The 18,458-nt window shown below is 43.9% G+C and overlaps 1 protein-coding gene across 5 annotated transcripts in view; it reads left to right on the plus strand.

The window, feature by feature from the left end:
• Nucleotides 1–18,458, plus strand: part of MAML3 (mastermind like transcriptional coactivator 3) — a 459,812-nt gene that overhangs the window by 266,052 nt on the left and 175,302 nt on the right. For all 5 annotated transcript variants that reach the window (XM_061384148.1, XM_061384147.1, XM_061384150.1 and 2 more), the window contains exon 2: nt 11,799–13,328. In XM_061384148.1, the coding sequence (XP_061240132.1) occupies nt 11,799–13,328 (1,530 nt within the window). The remainder of the gene's footprint in view (nt 1–11,798; nt 13,329–18,458) is intronic.

Here is an 18,458-nt window from a genome sequence, read left to right on the forward strand (position 1 = left end):
TTGGTCTGTGCTGTTGGTGTAAGTCTCCAGCTGTGAAGGACGAAGATAAGATCTGATCTTTCCATTTGCCCTCTTCCTCCCTATGGTTTTCCCTTCTTCTTCCCCGACCTCCTTTGCTGTCATTTCTTTACAGCTCTAAATAAAATCCCGTTAGGAATTTCAGATTGTAATACAAGGTCATGCACACCGGCGTGTTTGAGTAGCTAATGTATGCAAGACGTTCTAGGAGGAGATATTCCTAAGGAAATTGTTTCTTGTCCTTAGATGTAGTGTCGTGTATGTGTGTGTGTACGTGTGTGTGTGTATCTGAAAAGACAGAGCTGTGCGGCGTTCAGACTGTAGAATTCTGATGGCAACTGCAGATCTCAGCGGAGCTTTTCCTACAGAAAGCTACTGAGCAAAGGAAGCTGCCAAGGGATGCACACATCTGCTCCCTCCTGAAGTTTTCAAGGCTACAGCTATCATCACTTCTCAAACACATGCTAAATTTGCAGAGTAACATCTTTCCTCGTAGAGGAGCACAATGCTTTTCTGTGAATCAGGGAGCTCTGACTCAAAACACGTGAACACATCCTCCTTAGCTCGTCACGACACCAGTGTCGAAAACATTTTCCCAGAATTTCTGAGCCAGGTTTGCTCGTGTTTGATCAGGACAGGAGTCATCATATGCAGAACAGTGCAGTAAGTGAAAATGCAGATTTGAGAGGCAGATGCAACTCAGTAAGGCTCTGCCGTGTGTCCTGGGACAAATGACCACAGTCTCTGAGCCCACTCCTCATCCTCATAGGGGTATTGTGAGGATTAACGATCAGGCTTCCCTGGTGGCTCCATTGATAAAAGAATCTGTCTGCAATGCAGGAGACCCAGGTTCAATCCCTGGCTGGGGAAGACCCCTGGAGAAGGAAATGGCAACCCACTCCAGTATTCTTGCCTGGAGAATTCCATGGACAGAGGAGCCTGGTGGGCTACACAGTCCATGGGATCACAAAAAGTCAGATACAACTTAGCGACTAAACCACCATCACCAGCAATATACATAAAGCATGTGGCATGATGCCTGGTACATTGCAAGGTCTCAGCCAATTAGAAGATTAAATGACAATAAAATCTTCAGTGAATCAGATTTTCTAATAAAAACTTACTAGTTAGGTCTGTGAGGAGATTTGAAAGTTGGCATTTGCAGAGATAGTCTCCGTTTCAACACACAGTTAATAAATTCACTGAAATACCAATTTGAACTACATATATGGAGCTTGTGAAAAACTTCACTACTTCAGATATAAAGAATACACATAATTCACCTGACTTGCGATGAAAATATGTTATTTGTTTAATCGAGAGAAAGCCAAGAGCCTCTACCAACATTCATGTATTTGGCAATATGGAGATTTGAGGACATCGTGAGATGGCATTTCTCAGGGTTAAGGGCCTTGACCACCACTGCTCCTGGTGTTTTATGATCCATTCTCAATGTGTTGCTGTCGACTCAGGTGGTGCAGGTTAGGCATACCTGAAGGATAAAAGGGTACCTAAAAATTCAGCCACACACAAAAGATTTTAAATGCTTTTAAAGAATGTCTTAACTTAGCAGCTTGCAGCTGGAATTGGGCGGACATCCACATTCCGGACACTGAAAAGAGGCACCACCGCTCTTGTGTGTACATATCTAAGATGCCTTGGGAATAGAGTTTGCTTCCCAGATGGCACTAGTGATAAAGAATCCACCTGCCGACGCAGGAGATGCGAGTTCGATCCCTGGATCACGTAGATCCCCTGGAGAAGGCAATGGCTGCCCACCCAGTATTCCTGCCTGGAGAATTCCAGGGACAGAGGAGCCTGGTGGGCTACAGTCCATGGGGTTAAAAAGAATCGGATATGACTGGGTGACTGAGCAATACAATATATAATAGCAAAAAGGTAAAAGATCATGGTCATTTCTAAAGCTAAACTCAAAGTCTCCCAGAATGTTCTACCTGGTCCTCTTCCTTTGGGCTGGGGGCTCAGCAATGCCCCAGCGTCCCCTTGGGCCTATGTAGTTGAGGTTTCAGATGCTTTCTGGGAGGGCGAGGCCACTTTGAAGATGATCCATTTCTTCACAGAGCATTTCAGAACACAGATTTTCTTTTCTTTTCTTTTTTGGCTGTGCTGCCCTTGTGGGATCTTAGTTCCTAGACCAGGGATTGAACCCTGGGCCACAACATTGAAAGCACTGACTCCCAACAACTGGACTGGGACCAGAGGATATGTCAGGTTTTTAACTGACATCCTCTCCAAAGACCCAAATTTCCTCTTGATTAGGTCCAAAGAAGCTGTATCCTGGAATGGTCACAGGTAGAGGTTTTAAACTCTTGGCTCTCAGGCAAATTTTCTGTGTGTCTGTATTTAAACTCATATGAATTTTGTTAGGTAATAAAGTTGTTTTCTCTCTAACATAATGTTAGGAGTGTAAAGGCTGACAAAGCAGATTTCAGATGTTATGATAAGATTTATCTTTTTCATCTGGGTTGCTCTACCCTTCAAGTTGTTGCTGTTCAGTCGCTAAGTGACGTCCGACTCTTTGCAGCCACATGGACTGCAGCACGCCCTGCTTCCCCATCCTACACTGTCTCCTGGAGTTTGCTCAAGTTCATGTCCACTGAATTGGTGATGCTATCTGGACATGTCGACTCGTCACGTAGATTCCCTTAAAACAAACATATTTGACTTTTCTCAACATACATCTGACATACATTCACTTTCTGACGTGGTCTTTGTTCTGGGGATGAACCCACCCATCAGGCATACAACACACCCTCAGTTCATGAGGAATGAAAATGAAGGTAAGTATGTATCATATGGAGGGAGAAAATGATCTAGGATATTATCCTACTCAGAGAAACCTCAAATGTAAAAAAGAAACATTTTCATGTAAAGTCTTTTAGAAATTCAGCAAGCTCCTACAGGACTCAAGCTCCCCTACGCTTGGAAATATCTCCATCTAGAGCTTTGTTTCTTGATCTTGTGTATGAGCTGTCCCAGAGCATCTCCAGTCAACTCGGGAACATATGATATTTTACTGGGGTTTTTTTGTTTATTGTTTTGTTTTGTTTTGTTTGCCACTCTGTGTCTTGTGGGATCTTTGTTCCCTGACCAGGGACCAAACCCAGGCCCACAGCAGTGAGAGCACTGAGTCCCAACCACAGGATACCAGGGGATTCCCAGGAACATCTGATACTGACATTCATTAGCTTTGTGTGCGTATACATTTTTACTCAAACGGACAACTTCAGAATTTCAGGACTCTGACAGAATTGTTAGTATAGATAGGAATTTCTAAAAACTGGGAATGTTGGACGAACTCAGAGAAATTTGAGGTTTTTATTACATTTCTTTAGATGCCTGTGGCACCAGTCTGTGTCCCAATCTGGGCCCCACCTTGGGGGATAAAATCAAACTGAGGACGTGGGACCAAGAAACCTGCATTTTTAAAAGCTTCCCAAGTCACTGTAAAGTCACTGATCTAGAAAACTGATCCTCTAAATAAACCTCAAAAGATCCTTTCTAAGGATACTTGAATCTAGAAGACAGTTCTGGAAATGTTTTCTACTCTATCTGTATTCTACTAATTAATATATCTAACACATGAATATTCTGGGTCATTCATCAAATATATTAAATAAGCAAGTCAGATTTATCCATATGTTCATAGCTTATTATCTACTGATAGAATGAGAAGAAAATAACCATATGAAAACTGATTCTGTGAATCATCTTCTGGTTTGACCAGAGCAGATTAGAATAACCAGAATATTCTCTTGGAGCCTCTAAATTACTTATAGCACCTGCAATTCACCTTTAATTCTTGTATACTTATATCTCTACTATTTGGTGAAGGAAGTTCACCCACACTTTTGGTTGGAAAGGGCACGTTGGTGGGTGAAAACCACTCAAAACCTGTGTAAGGAAATTTAAAATTTTCAACTATGAAAATATCCAGCATTTTGAGTTCACAAACATGTCAAAACCTATGAACCTGGTAATGTTATGTAAAGTCTCTGGGTTTCAAATTCACTCTTCCTCACCATGATGCTGTTCATATGCTCTCAAGTTGTTCTCAACATAGGTTTCCTGGACCCATAGAGTTCTCCAACATCTTAAGGAAGGGACAGTCTGTGGGCCATTTCCAGACTTTTAAAATAACCAAAATAAATAATACATTTACTTCAGTTCAGTTGCTCAGTCATGTCTGACTCTTTGCAACCTCATGAATCGCAGCACGCCAGGCCTCCCTGTCGATCGCCAACTCCTGGAGTTCACCCAAACTCATGTCCATTGAGTCAGTGATGCCATCCAGCCATCTCATCCTCTGTCGTCCCCTTTTCCTCCTGCCCCCAATCCCTCCCAGCATCCGTCTTTTCCAATGAGTCAACTCTTCGCATGAGATGGCCGAAGTACTGGAGTTTCAGCTTTAGCATCATTCCTTCCAAAGAACACCCAGGGCTGATCTCCTTCAGAATGGACTGGTTGGATTTCCTTGCAGTCCAAGGGACTCTCAAGAGTCTTCTCCAACACCACAGTTCAAAAGCATCAATTCTTTGGCGCTCAGCTTTCTTCACAGTCCAACTCTCACATCCATACATGACCACAGGAAAAACCATAGCCTTGACTAGACGAACCTTTGTTGGCAAAGTAATGTCTCTGCTTTTGAATATGCTATCTAGGTTGGTCATAACTTTCCTTCCAAGGAGTAAGCGTCTTTTAATTTCATGGCTGCAATCACCATCTGCAGTGATTTTGGAGCCCCAAAAAAATACATTTACTTACTTGTCATTAAAACACCTTACAGGCCAACATTTTCAACTGCCTGCTTTAGGGATCAGTTACACAAACTGAGTATGGTTATTTGAGAAATCTTTCTAGTTTTCATTCATTCCTACAATCTTATGAAGGAAAAGGCGAGCTGTTACGGTATGATGTGTATTAGGTGCTATGGAAGCACATCAAGGGTCTCCAAGATCAGGATGTGTGCAGAGGAGCTGTCATGAGAGACTGTATAGAATCTGAACTGTATGGTGATGGACAAACAGAATTAGTCAGGTGAAGAAGATGGGTGAGAGTATAACACATGCAAAGACTCAGAGAGACAGAGAACAAACACCATGCGTCCTGAGAATGGCAAATAATTAAGTAGAGCTGAAGGTTTAGATTTGCTTGGAGTTGGAGGGCCAGTGGAGGGGAAGAAGGGTCAAGGTGATAGCTGAGACTGGAGAGGTGAGCAGTGATAAAGATCAAGTTGTGGAGGGCTGTTGTGGGAGGCTTAGATGATGCTGATGACAGCAGACAGCTCCAGAGGAGCTGCAAGTGGAGAATGGGTTCACATTTTATAAGGAAAAATCACAGCCCCAACAGAGAGACAACAGAAAGAATCGGTGGAGAAGAGGCAAGACTGGAGCAGAGAGGCTAGTCAGGAGCTGCTGCCGAAATCATGAGAGCAGTGTTGGTGATCTGAACTAAGGGAGTGGCTTTGGGAGTGGAAGATGAGATGAAAATCTTTTATTAAGATAAAAATCGCCAGTGATAAGAACAGATGTCCTTGAGGTGCAGTTGGCTTTAGGTGGTGGGGAGAAGGTGGAATAAGGATGAGTCCTGAAAATGTCTGAAAACACTTCATCATGCTTAGCATTGGATCCCAGGGTCACTGATGAAGGCATGGCTGTGCTTCACCACCTGCATGAGGGGAAGTGCTTATGCAGTCACCTGAGTCTGAATTTGAATCCAGGTTGAGTGCCCCACCTTGCCCCCCACCCCAGGCTCTGGGACACAGTGCTAACCTCACTATGCCTAATCTCCTCCTCTGTAAGGTGGTTCAAGTGAATCCTTCCCACCTTTTAGACTCTGTAGGAGGAGGAGACAGGAATCTGATGGTTACCCCCCAATGTCTTCCATCTTAAAATCTTCATCATCTTAATAGCAGGATCATCATTTTTATTCCAGGCTCCCAGATCCTCCCCAATTTCATGCAAAGTCAGAGACAGTCCATAAGAGTTGAGTTTTGTTTTGTTTTGCTTTGTTTAAGCATACTGGCACTGCTAAAAGTCTACAGGAAGAAAGAATATCTTTCTCATGGACCGTTTAGAACCTGCTGGAAATGTCAATAGAGGTCCAGTCATCTCAGCCATGTTCCTCCTTGTTCTGGGTATTATCCACCCTTTCCATTTCACCTCCTGTAGAGCCATCAGACCAGCACACACGTAACCTTCCCCAGAGGTTTGCTATGTGGATAATATATGATCCTGCATAAAAGTGCTTTATAACCCCAAAGGCTTCGCTGTTCTTATTACTACTGGTTTGGATGTCATACCACTGATCCCAAACCATTCTGTCTCTCCCTGTTTCAACTCTCTCTATCAACACACACACATACACACACACACACACACACACACACACAGAGTTTCACAGAAACACAGCCATCAGGCCACACTGTAGGTGAGAGACCTACGCTGAACCCACTGTGGAGGAGGATTTGTTTCCTTCAGAGTAACTGACACACAAGACAGACCCCCATTGTCACAGGCAGTGGATGACTTCAGCTCCGGGCCCCGCAGCGTCCCTAAATGGGAGAAAACGTGCACATGTAATAAAGCGAGAACAGCGGAACAAGGAAGCCGACACTCGGCGAAGAGTTCCTGTGATTCTTCCAGAAGGGCACAAATCATACTTAGAGGCTTCCATCTTTGGGAAGCAGAAGGGCCAGGGACTTCCTGTTCAGTTTAGTTCAGTCACTCAGTCATGTCCAACTCTTTGCGACCCCATGGACTGAAGCACACCAGGCTTCCCTGTCCATCACCAACTCCTGGAACTTGCTCAAACTCATGTCCATTGAGTCAGTGATGCCATCCAACCATCTCATCCTCTGTCGTCCCCTTCTCCTCCTACCTTCAGTCTTTCCCAGTATCGGGGTCTTTTCCAATGAGTCGGTTATTTACATCAGGTGGCCAAAGTAGTGGAACTTCAGCTTAGGCATCAGTCCTTTCAATGAATATTTCCTTTAGGATGGACTGGTTTGATCTCCTTGAAGTCCAGGGGACTCTCAAGAGCCTTCTCCAACACCACAGTTCAAAAGCATCAATTCTTCAGTGCTCAGCTTTCTCATGGTCCAACTCTCACATCCATACATGACTACTGGAAAAACCATAGCTTTGACTAGACGGATCTTTGTCGGCAAAGTAATGTCTCTGCTTTGTAATATGCTGTCTAGGTTGATCGTAGCTTTTCTTCCAAGGAGCAAGCATCTTTTAATTTCATGGCTGCAGTCACCATCTGCAGTGATTTTGGAACCCAAGAAAATAAAGGCTCTCACTGTTCCCATGGTTTCCCCAGGGATTTCCTGAAATAAAGTTATTAGGGAGGAGACCCTGACCTGAGTCCTTGGGGCGTGGGGAGTCCCCAGGACATTTTCATGTGTAGGCAGTTGTGAGCGTGAGAGTTACTGCTTGTGAGTTCCTTAGCCTGCAGGTCCTGTCTCCTCCTGCCCACTCTCCTTCCATCCCCTAAGAGGGACATAAGGAGGGAGTCAGACTCTCAGACCATCCTGCTGTCTAGCAAAGATGGGACACAGGAGGGATGCTGAGATGGCTCTGCTGTTCTGGACACAACTAAAACCCTGATACTGGGAAAGATTGAAGATGAAAGGAGAAGAGGGCAGTAGAGGACCAGTGGTTAGACAGCGTCATCAAGTCAATGGACATGCATTTAAGCAAGTTCCAGGAGATAGTGAAGGACAGGGAAGCCTGGCATCTGTAGTCCATGGGGTCACAAAGAGTCAGACACAACTGAGTGACTGAACAACAAAAAAAGAAAAAATGTAACATGTTTCTTCTATAATACCTTTCTTCCATTCCCAATTCTGGTACAGGAAATATATGTCAAGATTTGGCTTAAAGGGGCCAGTGGTGGGGAACTCTAGGCCCTCAAGGAAAAGGAAATACTCAGCAGCTTCATTCGGGTCACATCCTGGAAATGTATTTGATTTGAGCCCCAACCATGCAGTGCTGTTCTACAATCTAGGACACGAATGCATTAGCACTTGGACTCAGGCTTGAATTGCAAATTTGATTTTTGTTGTTTATATTTAAAAAGTTATACAGGATGCTTGGAAAACATTAGGTTATTGCAAGCTAGAGAACAAAAATATATCATCGTACCTATATGTATTTAGAGATTCAGAAACTAAGTTGCAGTTGTTTCAGTGGGTATCACTGCATTTTTTTTAAAACTTTTTAATCACATTTTTTAAGATAATAATAGCTAAGGCTTAGTGGGTGCTTACAGGATACCAGGCATGAAACTAAGTGCTTTCCATTTTATTTCATTTAAGTTCATCCTCACAGTAACTGTATGATCTAGATATTATTGACCCATTTTGCAGATGAAGAAACCAAAGTTTAGGAGAGTTTAAGTTTTCCAGGATTCATTCATTTGACATGTATTTACTGAGTATGTACTGTGAGCCCCTGGGTGTCCAGTAGTGGAAAAAAGCAGAAAAATCCCTACCTTCATGTAACTCTCTGTTTTGGTTTGTTTTTTAATTATTTATTTATGGCTGCACTGGGTCTTCACTGCTGTGCACAGGCTTTCTCTAGTTGTGGTGCGTGGGGTCCGCTCTTCTTGCAGCGCACAGGCTTCTCGTTGCAGTGGCTTCTCTCGTGACTTGCAAGCTCCAGAGCGCGGGCTCAGTAGCTTGGTGGATGGACTTGGTTGCCTCTCAGCATGTGGGATCTTCCCGCCAGGGATCACAGCTGTGCCCCCTGCATTGGTGGGTGGATTCTTAACCACTGGACCACCAGGAAGTCCCTCTGACTCATTTTCCAATGGAGGGTATCTTGTGTGTGCTTAGTCGCTCGGTTGTGTCCTAATATTTGTGACCCCACGGACTGTAGCTTGCCAGGCTTCTCTGTCCACGGGGATTTTCCAGGCAAGACTCCTGGAGCGGTTGCCATGCCCTCTTCCAGGGGATCTTCCCAACTCAGGGATAGAACCCAGTCTCCTGCATTGCAGGCAGATTCTTTACCATCTGAGCCACCAAGGATGCTCAGAGGGCAATCATAGCTAATATTTATTGAGTACCAGATAACATTTATACATATTAACTCCTAGAGGGGGTTCTTGGGGTTGAAGCCAGGCATTCTGATTCCAAGGCCAACAAGGCTATTTCTATGTTTTTGCCATGTTCTGCCTCACCCACCACCCCCGCCTCCGCACCCCCCGCCAGGCCTGCTCTGCTGGTAAGAGGTGAGCCTTGGGGTTCCCAGCCAGACTTGTCTGTCTCCATGGTCTCAGTCGCCACTATTCCCAGAGGAGTAAATAAAGCATTTGTCTTCATTTCTCCATCTTGCCCTGTCCATTTCATGGCCTAGAACAGAATCCTGGATCTGTACCTTTAAATACAAAGTCAGGTTCACTTTTAAGTTGTATTGTTGTTCAGTCACTAAGTTGTGTCCAAGTCCTTGTGACCCCATGAACTGTTATCCCACCGGCTCCTCTGTCCATGGGATTTTCCAAGCAAGAATACTGGAGTGGGTTACCATTTCTTTCTCCAAGTTATCTTCCCAACCCAGGGATTGAACCTGCTCTCCTCCATTGGCAGACAGCTCCTTTACCACTGAGCCCCCTGGGAAGCCCTCATCTTAAGACAAGTGCTTCCTTTTTTAAGGTTGACATCCCTTCAAGACGTCCCGAGGCCCCAAGTTTTACTTTAGATTCTGCACCCGTCATTTCTGACCTTGCCGCTGTGTTGTGCAGCTACATTCAAGTGCCTGCCATACCTAAGATCAGAACCACAGTTTCCCGGTTTGTTCAATAAATAGCTTCGTTTTCTCAAAGTTTCTGCCTTGTACGATAGATGAAGCCAGTATCTTCTTTGAAGTCAAATTCCAGTGTGTCTTAGTTACGGCCTGATTTCAAGCAATTCAGGAGTGTCTACCAAGCAACTACAGAATGTTTGGTGTTGTGATTCAAAAAGGAAAGTGTAGGAGCAAAGGTTAGACTGGATTTTTACTTAAAGACCTCTTCTGTTTCCTTTTAAAATGGAATTCTCTACTTATGAGATGATAGCAATAAAGTGGCACTTCTTAGAACCCCTCATGTCACCTCCAGGTTGGTTTTATTACACGTGTGCCTCCCTGTGTGTATGTGGGGCCAGAGGGAAGACTGTCCCTCTCTTGCCTCGATCCTGGGATGCTCTGCCAAGAGTTGGAGAGGGCCCAGATCGGGGCTGCTCTGCTTCCCACTCCCTCCCCAGGTCTCTCTGCCTTGTGCCTTCAACTCTGCAAAGTTACTAGAGCCTCCTTCTAACCCAGCCTAGTCTTCCTTTTGTCATCATCCAGCACATGTTTCCCCACGACCTCCTCTGTGTCAGCCTCCTTCACTAGAGCCCTATGAACTGGCCCTTGCAGAAAGGAAAGGGACAGACAGGTGAATTAGGTTTATACTTACTAAATCCACAGTTAGCAAGACTTTTCTTAACTGGACTTTGCAGATAAGTCCAGTTAAACAGACACAGCACTCTCCAGGGTTAGATATCCCATTACCAGGAATGTAGAAGTTCAAAGTCAAGCATTCCTTCATGTCAGTGGGGTTGCCTCCTGCTCTGATCCAAACTCACCTCCTTCAGCACCTGTGAATTAGAAATAGAATCACTCATCTTTGCTGTCACCTGTTCACCACTGCTGTGAACCTGAACTGAACACTATGTGCAGCCCCACACATGCATAGTAAGCAAGTCAGCCGTAGCCCTGACCTTCTTGGAGCTTGCTAAACAGACACTTAAGCAACCGTCCCAGTGTACAGGAAAACCTATGATGGGGAAGGAGAGGTGGCTTGGAAAAACTTATTCCAGAATTTCCATCCCAGTACAGGTGGGGGTAAAGAGGTGCCTGTTGTAGTTGGGGTGGGGAGGGGATGTGAGAGATTTCCTGGAGGAAGTGAAATCTAAGATCCAACCAGGAAGATGAGTAGCTATTACCAGGGAAGGGGCGAGAGAGGGGGAGGAGTGTTTTCCAAGAGAAGAAAACAACCGGTACAGCGCCCTGGAGGCAAAAGGAAGCTTAAGACCAAACAACGAAGAATGCCATCATTTAGGAGAACCAAAGAGTACAAAAGAGAACAAGGGAAAGAAAGAAGGAAATCCAGGAAGTGTGATATCAGGGGACCCTTGCATGCCTGCTTTTAGAACAGAGCAGGCTACTATGTTACGAGATGCTGGGAGGTCAAGTACAATAAGAACCAAAAAGAAGTTTTGGGTTATATTAACCATTAATCTTCATTTCTGTGCTACTCAGTAAATGCGTTAAATGCCATATTCTTCAAGGATTTTCAGTGTGCTTTGTAGTATTGTTAATTCCTTGATGTTCTCAGTTAAGCTGTGACAAGAATTTAAGATAGGTATCAACACCTTTCTTGAGTATGGCACGTTTTGGCCCCAGTCTCACATGTAGCATTCATTTGAAAAATATTCCTAGATGATTCTTCCCAGTAAGACAAGCGTTGATTGCCTTAACTGTTTCTTTTCTTTTGTTCCACCCTTCAGTCTTTGGTTTGCTTACAATCTCTTAGTCCTGTGGACTCTGCTTTTGGATAAAAGCTCTTCGCAAAGAATTTGAATCGAAGGCTGGGCAGTTTTGAAATTAGATATATAACATCTTTCTGATATGTTCTAAATAATTTAACAATTCGTTCATAGCAATGCATACTGCCATGCTTGAAGAGTCAACTGTGACTTGGAGATTTAGTCATTCTCTTTCCTGTTTCTTTTGCAGCTCCAAGAGACTGTGAAAAGGAAGTTGGAAGGAGCCCGATCACCACTTAATGGAGACCAGCAGAATGGGGCTTGCGATGGAAGCTTTTCTCCAACTAGCAAGCGGATACGAAAGGACATTCCCACGGGGATGGAAGCCATCAACAATTTACCCAACAACATGCCACTGCCTTCAGCTTCTCCACTTCACCAACTTGACCTGAAGCCTTCTTTGCCCTTGCAGAATAGCGGGGCTCACACTCCTGGGCTTCTGGAAGACCTGAGTAAGAATGGGAGACTCCCAGAACTTAAACTTCCTGTGAATGGTTGTAGTGACCTGGAGGACAGCTTCACCATCTTGCAGAGCAAAGATCTCAAACAAGAACCTCTCGACGACCCTACTTGCATAGACACATCAGAAACCTCTCTTTCCAATCAGAACAAGCTGTTCTCGGACATTAACCTGAACGATCAGGAGTGGCAGGAGTTAATAGACGAACTGGCCAACACCGTTCCTGAAGACGACATACAGGACCTGTTCAATGAAGACTTTGAAGAGAAGAAGGAGCCGGAATTCTCGCAACCGGCCACAGAGACCCCGCTATCCCAGGAGAGCGCCAGCGTGAAGAGCGACCCGTCTCACTCTCCTTTCGCTCACGTCTCTCTGGGCTCCCCCCAGGCCAGGCCTTCTTCTTCGGGTCCTCCCTTCTCCACCGTCTCCGCGGCCACCAACTTACCTTCTGTGGCCACCACTCCCGTGGCGCCCAACCCTGCCAGCTCCCCAGCGAACTGTGCGGTCCAATCCCCTCAAACTCCGAACCCTTCTCACACGCCGGGCCAGGCTCCGTCTCGGCCCGGAAATGGTTATCTCCTTAATCCTGCATCCGTGCCGGTGGCTGCTGCGGGCTCGGGCCCTGGGGCCATGCCCGGCTCTGACCTGTCCCCCGCCGAGCAGCTCAAGCAGATGGCCGCGCAGCAGCAGCAAAGGGCCAAACTCATGCAGCAGAAGCAGCAGCAGCAGCAGCACTCAAATCAGACTTCCAGTTGGTCTCCCTTAGGGCCCCCATCCAGTCCCTACGGAGCAGCTTTCACGGCGGAAAAACCAAATAGCCCCATGATGTACCCCCAAGCCTTTAACAACCAAAATCCTATAGTGCCTCCCATGGCCAACAACCTGCAGAAGACGACAATGAATAACTACCTCCCTCAGAATCACCTGAATATGATCAATCAGCAGCCAAATAACATGGGTACAAACTCCTTAAACAAACAGCACAATATTCTGACTTATGGCAACACTAAGCCTCTGACCCACTTTAATGCCGACTTGAGTCAGAGGATGACGCCCCCGATGGCCAATCCCAACAAAACCCCCCTCACGCCCTACATCCAGCAGCAGCCCCCACAGCCGCAGCCCCCGCAGCAGCCCCCACCTCAGCTCCAGGCCCCCAGGGCACACCTGAGTGAGGACCAGAAACGTGTGCTCCTCATCAAGCAGAAAGGAGTGATGAGTCAGCCCATGGCTTACCCGGCGCTGCCATCCCACGGTCAGGTAAGTGTGAAAGTGAGGCACTTGGAGATGCTCTCGGGTGCGTTTCAGACTGTCGACATGCGATGCTCTGCTTGCTTGGGCCATAAGGGGGTTAATTACCTTCAGACATCCTTCCTACACATCCTTGTGTTGTTACTAGGTTTGTTGAGAGTTTTTTTCTCTTCTTTCTAAGACATGGGACAAGGTGGCAGAGTATACTTTCCTGTGTTTGAATGCTTGGGGATCGAACTTCTTTTATTCTGGACAGCAGATAAGAAACCAAAAATGGCGTAAGATGCTCACTCCATGGGAGGCTGTAGAGGTCACGTGACACAGCATGTTGCTTCTCCTGTAGCTTCTCTCCCAGGTTGTCTGTGGTCCAAGACTGGGGAGGCGGGAAGGTTGGAGCCATTCGGGATCTCTACAGCCATCTTATGAGGTCCGGAACATGCTCAGCCTGTCTTCCCTGTATTGAGTTATGGAAATTTGGATTCCGGATAGTCAAAGGTGGGAACATTTTCTGTGTTTTCAAAGTGAAGTGGAGGATAGATTTTTGTAGGACCATGCAGCGTGTCAATACTTGTTGCTATACAAATGCACTGAGCAGCTGTTTCCACCTTGTGACTTGAGAGTGCACTAAAACCATCTCGGATTCATCAGCTATAATTCAGGAGAATTTGATGATGACTGTCTCTTAGTGCTGTGTCCAAGTCTCCTCTTTCCTGCTGTCTTTCTTCATGGTATCATGGTTATCAGGTGTAGGGATCCATGGTAAGAGTGAGTGCCAACCACTGGGGAGTGAATGAATACTCACTGACAAGCATCAACTGTCTCCTCACCCTGATCAATGTGGCCAGCAGCCAACACTCCTTTAATTTAACACTTTATCTGCCTCAAAGGGGAGAAGAAGTGGGAAAAAGCACCATCCTACTGACCTTACCCCTACACGGGTGACTTCATAAGCCATCATTTTATTGCCAGTTGATGTGAATTGTGGAGGCACAGTTCTGTTCTCTGGTCCTCTCTGGATGCCCACACTTGATGGCAGTTGGAGATTTTGCAGAAAAGTCTTTGTTTTAGGGGCCCTCGTGTGCAAACAGGTCTTAACTAGCACTTGGATACGCATCCACAGTGGGATGCTTTAGAAACACCGGGAATTAAGGTGGGCAGATCTTGCATCACTGGGTGCTGTTTGTGTCTGCCTCTCCTGGTATGCCCACCCCACCCCCACCCCACCTCCCCAAGCTTGATGGAGACTGCAGGGCTGAGGGTGGTGCCGGCCTGCAGAGACAGGCCTGAGCTCTGTGGCTTGATGCTTGTCCTTCACAGCACTTCCAACCCAAAGCCCCACAGTGGTTTCTTGTCTGCACATGCCAACCAGCTCTAAAGAAATTCTGTCTGGAGAAATAAAAATATAGCTTGGTTGACATAAACTGCCATCAGTGTCTGGTAGAAAAACATCATTGAAATGGGAACTTTTTTGTTTTATCCTGGTTTCATTAAAACTATACTATTGGAAAATGCAGCATTTGATACATTTCAGTGTTAAGTTCTGAAGCATGCAGAAATATAGGTGATACACAGAGGTGTTTGCTGTAGTTCAGAGGTTTCTGAGATGGCAGGCTGTCAGCATGGTCATCTGCTGCTGATGACAAATACAAATTGTGCTTCCCCCTCCACTGTTTTTGTTTTTTTTTTCTCCTTCCTCCAAGCCAGACCAAAGGTGATTAATTCCAGCTCTGCACATGTGTGGGTACAATATGAGCCAACCTCCCTCCCCACCCTCACTGAATGTCTTTTGAAATTTGCTAGCTTGGGATGAAGCTCCTGTCTTTGCTGGAACGTGAATCTTAAAGGTGCTATTTCAGGTCCTTATGCTTGCCTAGCTGTGAGTAACTGAAGCCTTGGACCACAGAGGTCATGTTTAGAAAGGACTCTGTCAAGTGATGAAGAAACAAAAGTGATGGTTTTCTGGATTAAATCTATGGGCTTTCCTCTCCTCCTTCCATCTCATGAGGTACTTTTAGGATGGACAGAATCTTCCTCATTAAAATAATCGTTTCTTAACCTCATAAAGAACCATCAAGCAAAATCATGCTTTTTAATGAAATATCAACTCACCACTGAAACAAGCTTCAACATACATATATAAACATGGGAATATCTTTCTGCAAACATACCATTTATTTCGTGCTTTTATCTGATTGTGGAGAAGTATTGACACAGCTCTCAGAGTAGTTAATTACACTCTATGCGAGTACTCTGCACAAATATGAGCATGAATTACAGGTAAGATATAAAGTATAGTTATACATAGGTGTAGTTCAAATTTGTTTTCTGCTGTTGCTAGTGAAAATTCATTTTATTCTTTGTTGGCCACAAGGACCGCGATGAACACTTAGTTTTAATGAGTAACTTGAGCACCAAAGCCAATAACACTAGAACACTAGAACATATATTTTGAGATAGTTTTCTTGTACAGATGTTTACTTATTTGGGACATTAGCAGCAAATGCCATTTCTCCTAGGAACAAATAGAAATCCACTTTGTTCCTGAAGGTTTCAAGAAGGAGGGAACCAAAAATTGAGAAAAACAAAAAATAATTTATTCCAAAATTTTGAATATGTTTTACCTGACAGCTCCAGTTCTCAGAATTTTCATATTATTCCTTGCAATGCAAAAATTGAGCAACGATTTGTATACAAAGGTTATGCTCTTGGTGTTACTTGGGATTGTGAAAATTAGGACCATAATAAGCATTTTGGAAAAATAAATAGTATGCCTGGAAATCGTGCTATTAATGAATGATTGATCACATGGCAATGCTCATAGTTCAAGCGAAATAAGCAGATGAGATTACAGTTTGTATGTCACAATCCAAATTGTGTTTTTTAATATGTATAGAAAAACACTGAATAACTAAAACATAAAGAATGATATTTCTGATGGTAAAATTTGAGCACTTATTGTTTTCCTCTTTATACTTGACTCGGTTTTTTAAAATGTTCCATCATACATGTATATATGTATGTATATATTCTATCATTAGGAAAAAAAAAAACTTTTTTAAGGGAAGAAAATATTCTGTATTTTAGAAGTTTACACTTTACTTATTCAAAGACTCCTTATCCAATTTGCCAGTAGAACTGAGGTGATATTATTACTTTCTAGTCGTTTATGTATATGAGTTGTGAATCCCTGCTTATAGGGGTAGTTCAGAACCCTTCTCCCCACCCTTCACTCTCTTTTCCTTTCTCTCCTCACATCCCCTTTCACTCCTTACAATCTTAATTCATCAGCTAAAACAGTGACAATGAGAGTATTAATAAAATTTCCACTAGTATAATCCTTCAACTCTTCTCCAAGTTAAGCTCTTGCACAACTTATTTCTTTGATCATCTCTCCCTTCCTTTTTCTCCTTTTCCAAACTTCTCTTCATCAAAACTTCTGTTTTGCTTTCTAATTTTTAAAATATGCGTTTCTGTGATGGAATAACCAGAACTTACTTTGGTCATGTCTAATTATCTTTTCCTGATCTTGTTTTTCAAGGACAGGATCTCTCATCATGCTCTTTTTTTTTTTTTTTGCTAGTTTTTGCATAGCACCTAACACTATGTCTTAAACATAGGGATGTTTCATAAGTCATTTGATGGCAATGATCAATGTTTGGGCCAAAAATGTATTTTCAGTTGATGATCGGCTCCAACAGGGAGAGGGTTAGCACAAATAACACAGAGCGGCTATTGAGATCCAACAGAAGACCTGGAAAGGCAAGTCAAAAAAGAATCCTTGGCTAGGGTGGTTATCTTGAACCTATAGAACAACGAGATTGCTAAGACAGCAAACTCTGTCTCTGTGTGTGACAAGCAGAAAAACAACAGAGCAGCTATGGCCGAAGTAAAAGCAAAAGCCAGTGGCTACTTGGCTGGTCTAGGAGGGGGACAGCGATAGTCAGAGCCCCAGAATAATTCTTACAGGGAAGAGCGGAAAGTGAATAATTTCCAAAATGGGATGTTAATTTTTACTCGTTGCAATTATAGGACTAGATGAATCATAAGCACTTGGCTACTGTATTCTTCATATGTGTGTTTGTGTCTATCCTAATGAGTCCATATATGAGTATATTTTACAGAATGTTTTCCCTTTTCAATGTGATTTTACTGAAATCTATTGGGCCCCTTGTGAGGTATATCATTAATATTATAAGCTTTGTAGCCATCGAATCTGCACACAAGGAACAGAGCTCTGATATTCACAGACATCATGGAAGTCTCTTTGAAGACACATTTTTTCTTAACTTCAAAAACTTGGTGCCCCTTTGTTTAGTTTCTGTAAATATATATATTATTGATTTTTTCCAAATGATACATGACCTAGTTCAGAAAGTCAAGCATACTGTAAGGCTTAGGATAAGAAAGAGCAGTCCCTTGTATTACCCCTCCATTCTAATTTCTGCTTCCCAAAGGTGGTTGCTTCAACTCATTCAGTTATTTTCTCTTATTTATCTCCATAAACTGCTGTTCCTTAGCATTTCAGTTATTCGACTCTCAATACAAGGATTTAATGCAGTTGCAAGACCTCCTCACAAACAACCCCCGCCTCACACTATCTCTTTTTCTCTTCCCATACTCTCAGTAGAACTAAATAGATCACAAACTATGACTTTGAAACTATTCTATATTTACATGACTGATTTCTGCATAGTGCCTCAGAGTTTAGCTATGCAGTGTGCTATGGTTATATTTCCGTTCTTATGTAACTTTTTGTTTTCCCTGGAATTTATAACTGTCTCTGTTTTTAATTGGTGTTATTTCTGCTCCCTGGGCTTCTCTGGTGGCTCAGATGATAAAGAATCTGCCTGCAATGCAGGAGACAGAGGTTTGATCCCTGAGTCTGAAACATCAGCTGGAGAAGGGAATGGCAGCTCACTCCAGTATTCTTGTCTGGAGAATTCCAGGGACGGAGGAGCCTGGTGGGCTGTAGCCCATGTGGTCACAAAGAGTCAGACACGACTGAGCGACCAACACTTTTTTTTTTTTTTTGTCTCTGCTCCTACTTTCAATGTGTCCTCAACTTTTCTGACCCTGTAAAAGCTTTAATAGGATCAAGCACTTCAAATGATCTTGATTATTATTTTCTTTCGTTTTTTT

Source organism: Bos javanicus, chromosome 17, assembly GCF_032452875.1.
Source record: "Bos javanicus breed banteng chromosome 17, ARS-OSU_banteng_1.0, whole genome shotgun sequence".
NCBI lineage: Eukaryota > Metazoa > Chordata > Mammalia > Artiodactyla > Bovidae > Bos > Bos javanicus.